Consider the following 10,502-nt stretch of genomic DNA (forward strand, 5'->3'; position numbering starts at 1 on the left):
CTCCTGTTCTTGGGCTGTGGAAGTGGCCTTCAGAAGTGCTGGGGAGGGAGTTGTCAGTCTATTCCTCTACCAGCTGTCAGGGAGAGGGGTCAGACTGCTCCTCACCAGGAGTCTCTAGGTGCAAGTCACTCCCATCTCTCCAAACCTCTTCATCCCTGGTTATCCGAACCTTAAATAAAGCCCTGCAATCAGGGCAAACCCAACCACCCTCTCCTGACTCCGCCCTCTCCTATGTATGCCTGTCTGAGCAGCTGTTGTCTGTCTTGCCAGCTGTTGAGGCCCTGCCTTCTCCTCCAGGAGATAACCTGCTGGGCCATGTAGGCCCATCCATGGTCTGTGGGTTCCTGGGTCTCCCGGCTCTCCCTGGCAACTGTGTGAGGTCCCAGCTGGCTTTGCCAGTACCCAGGAGCTGTACTTCCTCCTTCTTCTTGGCCCCATGACTGGGTGAGTACTTAGGCCCCACTGCTGCCAGTGGGAAGGCCGGACACTAAGATTATACAGGAAAGTCTGCAAGTTTAAATCCAATCAATTATCATCTATATATGATAATTTATTTTACACACACACACACACACACACACACACACACACACACACACACACTGTATGTGTATATATGGGGGTGTGTGATCCAATCAAACATAAGCGCTGTTGCTTCTGTTGATTTCAATGGTGGAATTAGATTGCAATCCTATTCACTTAGTTGGGAATAAGCCCCACTGAACTTACATCTGAGTAAACATGCATAGGACTGCGCTACACAGCACGTACTTTATTCTCTCCAATTTCAATGGGATTTAAGAGCACCTTAACTTTGATTGGATCCTGCCTTTAATGTTTAAATAAAGTTTTCACTATTCTTTCTTGTGGTTGAATTTAACCACAATCCAACCCAGACTGAAGTGTGCTTAAAACAATTTCAGTTTTCTTGAAGTTACCCAGTCATATTGTGTATTTACTAAATATAGGTTCAAAAGGTGCTATTATCAAGGAGATAATAGCAAAATAAGCACTTTTGCTGTTACAAGCTCCAAGACAGAAGTAAATATTATTTATGTTGAGCACAATTCAGCAAAAGTTAGTTATGATAACTTGTTGAAATCAATTGGAATTAAAGCATTTAGCTGGGTACTTAGTTCTGTTTTCACAAGTATATAGTCTCAACTTTCACTGGATTGTGCCTACTGTTAGACCATATTCCAATTTGTACAACACATAAGAACATGGAACTTTATTAAATGAATGATATTCCAAGGTAATAGCCACTGCAAACTGACATCATGAGTCTAAATCAAGAAAGTAATAATTTGCAGTTGATGCTGCTTAGGCCACTTGATTTATTTTTCAGCTGACTTAATTTTCTATACCAAGTCTTTTTTCTTCTTCTTAAAATTCACCCAGACTCTACCATGCCAATCCCTTTGGTACTTTCGACTTATTTTTCCCTTTGACACGCTTTCTCTTAAGCTTCTTCCTTTGCCTGGGATTCATCCACACTGGATATTGTCCGTGTTGATCTAGAAGTGTCTTCTGATTTCTTTTGGTATCCATGTCCATCTTACTCCCCTCTGAAAAACAAACAAAAGATTTTAGGAAGTGAGTTGGTAGATTGTTCAATAAGCTAGTTTGAAAACACTGAAATTAAAAGCTTAAAAAGACTATGAGCAGGGAAGCAACCTGCCTAGAGAGCAGAAGGCTGTTGGTTCAAATCCCTGCTGGTGTTTCCCAGAATATGGGAAATTCCTATATCAGGCATCTCCTACTGTGCAGGTAAACCACTCCTGTATTCTACCAAGAAAACCACATGGCTCTGTGGTCGCCAGGAGTCGACACTGACTCAATGGCACAATCTAAAAGACGCTAGAGCAGGGTTTCTTAATCTTGAGCCCCCAGATGTTGTTAGACTACAACTCCCATAATCCCCAGATATGGCCTTTGTGGCTGAAGATGATGGGAGTTGTAGTCTAACAACATCTGGGGGCTCAAGGTTAAGAAACCCTGCACTAGAAGAATGAGGAATCAACTTGAGCTATTTCTCTTATTTTTACATTGGTGGTAAAGAAAAAGACTAGGTAGAGGATGGGATTATAGAGCACAATGGCAATTCTCAAAGGAAAGAGGTAGGATTTTTATTTTTATTTTTTTGAATAGGAATACAGAATTAGAGGGTATCAGGGACAAATGAATGAGACTGAGAGAGCCAGGCTGTTTTGTAGAACTATTTCTATATTTCACAACCATGGTTTGTGCCTCTCTTTATTCTTACTGCATTTGATTTCAGGTGGTGTATCCTTGGAGCACACAGGCACTGGTCACATAGGTGGTTCTATCCTCTGTGGAGGCCCAGGATAACACACACTCTAAATCATAATACATGCAAAAGAGCACAGCATATTCCTTTATAAATATTGTGTCTAGAGCACTACAAAGCTGTGCTCTGTGTCAACCCAACTATAAGCTAACACTAATCAGGGAAGAAGCTGCAATTATACAGTAGTAATGACTCAATTTCTTCAGTGAATATGTTGAGAGATTTACAAAGTGAAAGGAGACATGAAAAAAGGGGCATCAGAAGATGTAAAGGGAGAGGGAAGGGAAAGGGTAAATCAGGTAAGACACACAGAACGAGACTGACATTTGTAAAAACAACCAATGCTTCCAATTTTCAGAGCCCATTTGTTGCACTCCATAGAGCAAAGTCTAAATACAGGACAACTCACCATCCTGAGTCTTTTTCTCTTTGACTTTCTCAGCAGGAACGACAGTTGCTATCTCTTTCACTTCATCCATTTGAACATCACCATTTATTTTCAGGATGCTCTGCAGTCTGGCAAGTTCCTTGGGGGCATTTTTCTTCCTCTTCTCCGCCCGCATCTTTCTCTTCCATTTGCTCCTTATGCTTTTTGCCATTTTTGTTTGCTTCTATGAATAGAGAAGTAACGCACAATACTTAACCTCTGCAAAACTGGGTGCATTACAGAACCGGTCCACATATTGCTGGACAGCTAGTGTAAATGGATACATCGGTCATGATGAGAAACAAGGGAGATGCATTCTACTACAATCCTGGCATATCCACCCTATCTCTGTCTACCAGTGTGCACAAGTCCAGGATAGCCATACTCAACCTAGTTCTATACAAAGTTAAGCGCACTTAAGCCCAAATAAAACAACAGGCTTCCATGCACCATCTCTAAATAGGATCAGGTTGTAGGTACACATGTATGGAAAAGATCCCAACCCCCGCCCCCACTTCCTGAGTGCTATCACAGGTATAAATTATACACATTGCCCAAAATTTACGGAGTTTTAAAAAAAATGTCATGACTTTGTACATTTCACATGGCATAGGGCAGGGCTGCTCAATTTTGGCCCTCCTGCAGATGTTAGCCTGGCTGCAGACAATCCCTGGCTATTGGCCACTGTTGCTGGGGATTATGGGAGCTGTAATCCAAAAGCAGCTGGGGGGCCTAAATTGAGCAGGCCTGGCATAGGGGTATAAAAGGCTTTAAATAAATGCGTAAACAACATGTATACTTTGCTCAGTTTATTCTGATTCAGCTAGTTATAAGGAAGACAAAAACTAGGCAGGACAGTAGAGACCCCAACTACTCAAAATCCTAGCAAGCCACCATATGGCTGTGGGGACCACTTGCTTTCAAATCCATCTTTGCAGGCATGAGATCCAAAAACTTCCATTTTATTTTTAAACTTCTCTCAAGCTACTGATGTCTTGATACAGGACCAAGCATCCTACCCCACCCCATTTCCCTGTACAGAATATCCCATTTACAATAATGAGATACATGAATGCCTATAATATGGAAATGATAATTGCTGGCATTGTTGTACTGCCAAAGCTGATATGTTACCATATGCTATGGCAATACAATAGTCCAACTAGACACTGTGAAATGGTGATAGAAGTTAATTATATTTCCTATTGCAATTATTTTTCAGATCTTCTAGTTTGTCTTCTAACTTCCATAAAATATATCAGAATTCTGTATGTTATCAGCTGCAAGAACAATACTTGGAGGGCACAATGAAGATCGAAAATTGTTGGAAGACCTAAAAATCCAGTGGCTTTAAGAAAATCCTGAGAGAATTAACACATCAAAAACCCAACATTAAAATTTTTTTTAAAAATGGAATATGAAGAACCAATTATTTTAGATATACAGCACAATCCACCATGACCTCTTCCCAGACTTTATTATAAATATCTGTATAACATTAGTTCTTAACTTTAGGGATGTGCACGAACTGGTGCTCAGCTACTTCGGCAGCGGGGTGGGGGTTACCTTTAAGGAGCAGGGAGTGTGCTTCCCCCCTGCCCGTTGCATTTCCCCCACTGGCGCCGTCTCTAAAACAGCTGGTGTGGGGTGGCAGCAGAAGTGGCCAGTGCGCATGCATGACATGCACATACACACTGGCCACCTCAGGTCCAACTCTGACTGGGGTGGCAAGGAGGTACACTTCCACTCCGCACCAGCTGTTTTGGAGACAACACCAGTGGGGGAAATGCAGCGGGAGAGGGGGGGATGAGCACCCTCCCTGATCCTTAAAGTTAAACCACCACCCCCTGCTGCCAAACTGGCCTGAGCTTTGAACCTCTGAATTGGTTTGGAGGTCCAGAACCGGTTTGGAGGTCCAGAACCGGTTTGTGAACATCTCTACTTATCTCTGCTCATTGTCTGTATGATAAAATTGTATAAAAGTGATAAAATTGAAATTCTGTATTTACACGTTACATTAAAAAAAAATTAGAACTAAAAAAAGGTGCAAGAATGCCAGAGGCATATCAAACAATTTGTGTTACATGCAAACATAACTGAATTCAAAACAGAAGGAAGCCACATGGAACATTTAACATTGGCAAAATATTAAAGGCTGCAATCATGCATAGTTTGTTTCCAAGACAAGGAGACATGAAGTTAGTCTAGGGTTGCCACCTTTGTTTTTCTGGCTCCACTCCTGAGCCTTCAACAGTAGGGATGTGCAGAACCAGTTCAAATAAAACTGGGCCAGTTTGACCAGTTCGACCCTCGAACCAAACCTGGCCCACAATCCAGTAGTCTGGTTCAAATTTAAACAAAACCATCAGAATCTGTTCTGTGCACACCCCTATTTAATAGCAGCTTGTTGCACAGAAATTAAGCACTTGTGGGTTTTTTTCCATCATAATTGCTTAATTTTTGTCTGGATGCTATTAAAATCACATAAGCAGCAGGGTCAGTAAACCCTATTATTGCTTATCACTTTTCAAAAATTGCACAAGGGCATTCAAATACTAGGCTAGCTAGACCTACAGACCTACATTTTGGACCAGAATTTGGTCACCCAATGAAACAAACTGGCAGTAGATTCAGAGCCGATATACATGCATGGAGCATCAGTGGCTTGAAGGTAAAGTGTGCTGTCGAGTCAGTGTCGACTCCTGGCAACCACAGAGCCCTATAGTTGTCTTTGGTAGAATACAGGAGGGGTTTACCATTGCCATCTCCCACACAGTATGAAATGACGCCTTTCAGCATCTTCCTATACCAGCGGGGATTCAAACTGGCAACCTCTGGCTTGCTAGTCAAGTCATTTCCCCACTGCACCATGAGGACTTAGGTAGCTTCAAAGGAGAAGTAGACAAATTCACAGAACATAGGTTAAAGCTCAGAAGTCATACACAGCAAGTGAGAACAGCAGGGGAGAGCAAGATCCAGATTTGCAAGCTTTTCAGAAGCACCCAACAGGAAAGAGAATACTTTACTTCGTGAACTTTGGGGCAATGTTCAGAGATCCTGTACACAGGCCAATATTTTGCAGGAGCTCTGAACACACACACACACACCCAACTAGCCATCTTGCTCTAGTAGGGGAAGAAACACAAATATCGCTAATCAGATGACCTGATTTAAGAGCACAGATAAAGAGCTTCTTGCATGCATTTTTTTAAAATTACTGATGCGTATTGTATCAAAGCTTTTACGTAAGCCGCTTTGTGGAGGTTTGCCTAAGAAGTGGTATATAAATCCCCCAAATCAAACAACGCTGCCAGGCACAGACGCAATGCAGAGCTACTCCCATCGACCCATCCGGCAACTTCTCCATTGCCCAACCTGGGGGCTTGGCCTTCTGCACTCCCCACAGGTGCCCCACTTAACTAGCCTGGGCCACACCCTGAGACAGGCAGGAATCCAGAGGCCACTCAATGGTGCCTCCGAACTGCGGAGTGACAACCCACATGGGAGGACTGCCGATGTCCTACCCTGTTTTTGCGGGCTTCCACTGCGGGCCAGACTGGGCGACCCTTTGGGGGTGATCCAGCAGGACATTCCTGACACTCTTTTAGCTGAACGCTTCCCTATGACGAGCACGTGGGGAAGGGGGCTTCGCGTCACCGGCCTAGGAACGGGTCTTTCGCCAGCTTCGCTTCCCCGCTAAAGATTAAAGGGCGGAAGGGGGCGGCCACACTCCCAGGGGACGCAAAACCAAAGCTTGCCCCCGCCATACCTGAGCCTGCCCGAGTCACTCACAGCTCTACAGTCTCGTCGCTCCTGCAAAGTGCAAAAACAAAAAAACCCACGCCGTACTCAGCGCTTCCGCAACGCCGCGCACGTCGTGAGCTGAAGAAGCCGGATACCATAGATCCGCGGCCAGCCGAGCCGAGGAGCGTCTGCGAAAGACTGGCTTGCCCTTCTCCGTGCTCGGCAGCACCCCCTGGCGAGCCCCTCCGGCACGACGCGGCTGATCTGTCCGGAGGCTGCGGTGCTCGAAGTGGGTAAGGCTTTAAAACCGGGGTGGCCGTCCAACTGTTGTTCGACTACAACTCCCATCATCCTCAGCCGCAATTGCTGAGGGAGATTAGGCCAATTCACAAAAGGCTGTTGAGGCTGACGATGATAGTCCAACAAGAGAAGGAGAGTCACAGGTCGGCCACCTCTGCTTTAAGGAAAGGGTCAGAATGCCAGACCACCATTTATTTATGTCATCGGGACTCTACATGCAGCGGAAGAGAGCAAAATTCGACTTCATTTGTACAGGCTTGTGTGGATGAAGGATTTGGTGTGCAAGGAGCCTGAGCTGTGTGTGTACATGTGTACAGTGCATCTCAGACCTGTGTGCGCGCAGGCACGCTGCGGACGCATGATTGACAGGATCCCAGTTCAACTGACACCTGAGGGAGAATGAAGATTGAGGGGGCAGGCCAGTCACCTGCTGCGGACCACAACCCCAAGCATCCATCCAAACCTGTGCGTGGTGCCAGGGGCGTAGCAAAGTTGGAGTGGGCCCAGAGACAACATTTTCCCTGCATGGCACCTGTGAATAATGCACATGGGTGGACCAACCTACCCCCATCACATCTCCATTCATTCTCCTTCAGTTGTAACCTGAAAAAGGCTAGTGAGGACACACTACTCAATGCCATCACTTCATTTTTCCTTCTAAGAGTGAATGGTGACCATTTGCTAATATGGGAGAGAAAGTAAAATGCTATACTTGGGGACATGGCGCCGAGTGGGGGTAAACTGTGTTCTGGTCCCTGCCCCCCAGAAATCCCAACCCTTGATCATCAGGCCGGCTCATGTCTGCATAACCCCATTCTGGTTGGGTTTTATTTGTTTGTTTTGGTCCTGGCATCTTTGCAGTTGCCAGACACTGCAATGCATCAAGAGGGCCCACCAGTACGATGCCTCTCCTCCCATCCAAGATAAAGTTAGGGGTGATCCAGCTTTTTAATATACTGTACATCAAGTCAGGCCTTGATGACGGCAGTTCTCAATTTCCTCTTTCCTCTGATCTCTGTCAGGGTAGGAGCCTGTCTGGCTTCTAGGGCCTAATATAAATACATCATGTCAGACTCCTGGGGGAAAGTTCAGCTAAACCACAAGACTGGCTTTTAACAGTACACCAAATTTATGCTATGCTGGTTTTACTTATCTCTTGTTGCTGCTCTGCCTTGCGTTTTACATATTATGTTTTGGACTTGAAATCAGGGCCAGTTCCGACATTGAGGGGGCCCTGCTTGGCCAGTTCTGACATTGAGGGGACTCAGTACTAAACCCCACCCCTCGCCAATGCAAGTGGGCTCTGGCAGGCTTACTGTCATTCCTTTCAATGTTGGTGCAGCTGGACCCCCCTGGTTTAACCCCCCCTCCCCCAGTGCCTTCCTGTAACATTGCTTAGTCCAGACATTATGGGGAAATTAAAATGGCAGGAAGGAGGGCAAAATGTGAGGGACCCATTCACAGGGCAGGCATCATGCTGGTGGGCTATCTTGAGTCACAGGCAGGGGCGTATCTAGAGTAGGGCAGGCAGCGCACGTGCCCCGGGTGCCACTTGAAGGGAGGGTGCCATTAAAAAAAATTTTTTTTAATGGCCACCAAAAACAAAATGGCCGCTGCGCATGCTCAAATGGCCTCTGTGAGGCCTGAGGCCATGCCAGGCCTCACAGAGGCCATTTGAGCATGCATGGCAGCCATTTTGTTTTCAGTGGCCTTTAAAAAAAATATTTTAAAAAATGGCCACTGCACATGCTCAGATGGTCCCTGCGAGGCCCTAGAGGCCAGTGGGGGAAGGGGGAACTTTTGCAGACCCCCCCAGCCTTTAGGAAGCCCCCCAAAGGGGCTACAGGTAAAATTTTTTTTAAAAAAAATTAATATAAGTCACTGTACACATATTCAGTTTGGCACTATGCACAGAGAATCAGGGCTTGTGGATACTGAGCTGAAGCTTATAAGCTAGGATTGTATTCATTTGCTCTTACTTTGCTTCTTGTGATAAGTGAGTTAAAGGTGATGTCTTAATATGGCTATTAATGGTGAGTTTGTCTTTGAATCAGTGTGAAATCCTTAGTATTAAGGCCCACTGGGAGTTTCTTGCTCTCTTTCATGTTAACTGTCTTTCTGAAATACTAGAATATATTCCAAGCAGTGACACAGTTTACTCTCCATATCCTTTAATTATTTTCAGAGTATCTTGGAAAAGCCAAATTCTCCATTTATTTTAAAAACTTTTGTAATAGTTATGCTATGATGCATGGTAGAGAATTAGACAGACACTTCTGTTTAGTTTTCCAAGTACACCTCCACATAGTATTTGGGTATTTCATGAGCCCCAGCATACTGAAATTTGTAGTTTTCCAGCATTTTTTGGTCTGGCTACATCCACTGCTAAATAATTTTTGAAATATGAAAAGATTAACGAGCTTGACTGGTATTTTTGAGCTGATGTTATGGTAAAGTTATCTGAAAGATGGGTGTCAGATGTTTGGACAGGGGGCGCAATTTCAGTGCTTGCCCTAGGTGCTATTTTCCCTACACACGCCTCTGGTCACTGGCCTGCTTTTCATGTACTGACACTGGCTCTGCTTTTAATGTTCTTGTAAGCCACTTTGGTAAATGGGAAAAGTGGAGTATAAATATAACTATAAATATTTAATTTTATAACACTGTTTATTCAATCACCCTATGCATGTTTGCTCAGGACCAAATTCTGTCTGACTTGAACTGCATTCAAGGGCTTATCCCCAGGCAAACACACATAGAATTGCAGCCCAAAGGAGCCATTCCTAACAGTTACTTACTCAATCGTCAGAGAGGAGAGAAAGGGAAACAAACTGCAATCATTTCAGACATGGTTTCTGAGCATAGTTTAAAGCCTCTCTCCTTGGATATATTTAAGATTAATTTTTTTTAAAGGCCTATTTTCATACTTCATAATAATTATAGACATGTTAATATAGATTGAACAGTAACCTCTTTTTTGTCTTGGACCTAAAGACCTACTACATAGCTATGGGTGGGCAAACTCAGCCCTCCAGTCAGTGTGCAGAACCAGTAAGCTGAAAGAAATAGAAGTACTCCTAAATTGCCACATAACCTGAAACACAAGGGAGGCAATAATCTACCCTCCTCACCATTTTATATGTTGTGCACCTATTAAAAACAAGAGTCCTGTAGAATCTTTTCATGATTCTGTTTGTTCTTATGCTAGAAGAGTATCTCTGGATTTTGTCTCTCTTTTTTCACACATTGTAGTGCGGTGTTCTTCGCAGTAAGGCCCCCCATCAACCCTAAATGCAGCCCCTAATTGTTTATTGGGCCTGAGTGAAGCTTCAGCCAAAGTTGAATAATGTGCACAATCCCAACACCATGTGGAGGTGACTGATCCAACCATGTAGTGTTTCACTTAACCCAGTGATGGGGGGAGGGAGGCTCCTTTGAGTCCCTGCACCGTCTTGGAAGGTGTACACAGAGTGCTGGGAAGTGCAGCTCTTTCCAGGGCTTTCCCCACAGAGTTCTTAAGAGAGGGCTTCATCTCTCTATGGGCCTTCCCAGCACTGAAAAAAGTGCAGTATTGTGCATAGGCCCTGGTGGCGCAGTGGTAAAACTGCCGCCCTGTAACCAGAAGGTTACAAGTTCAATCCTGACCAGGGGCTCAAGGTTGACTCAGCCTTCCATCCTTCCGAGGTTGGTAAAATGAGTACCCAGAATGTTGGGGGCAAT

General features: G+C 44.5%; 1 protein-coding gene across 1 annotated transcript; it reads right to left on the reverse strand.

Annotated features, from left to right (window-relative positions):
* Positions 1–1,216: 1,216 nt before the first annotated feature.
* On the reverse strand, positions 1,217–6,663 carry LLPH (LLP homolog, long-term synaptic facilitation factor). Its single transcript, XM_053255451.1, has 3 exons — positions 6,508–6,663; positions 2,721–2,922; positions 1,217–1,568 (listed from the first exon to the last, which is right to left on the reverse strand). The coding sequence occupies exons 2-3, from the start codon at positions 2,908–2,910 to the stop codon at positions 1,405–1,407; spliced, it is 354 nt and encodes a 117-aa protein (XP_053111426.1). The 5' UTR covers positions 2,911–2,922; positions 6,508–6,663; the 3' UTR covers positions 1,217–1,404.
* Positions 6,664–10,502: the final 3,839 nt, after the last annotated feature.

This window comes from Hemicordylus capensis, chromosome 5 (genome assembly GCF_027244095.1).
Source record: "Hemicordylus capensis ecotype Gifberg chromosome 5, rHemCap1.1.pri, whole genome shotgun sequence".
Taxonomy (NCBI): domain Eukaryota; kingdom Metazoa; phylum Chordata; class Lepidosauria; order Squamata; family Cordylidae; genus Hemicordylus; species Hemicordylus capensis.

Coding starts and splice junctions, on each gene's coding strand:
- LLPH (XM_053255451.1), bottom strand. CDS start 2,910: ATGGCAAAAAGCATAAGGAGCAAATGGAAGAGAAAGATGCGGGCGGAG. Junction 1,569..2,720: donor AGAGAAAAAGACTCAGGATG/GTGAGTTGTCCT, acceptor TTTGTTTTTCAG/AGGGGAGTAAGATGGACATG.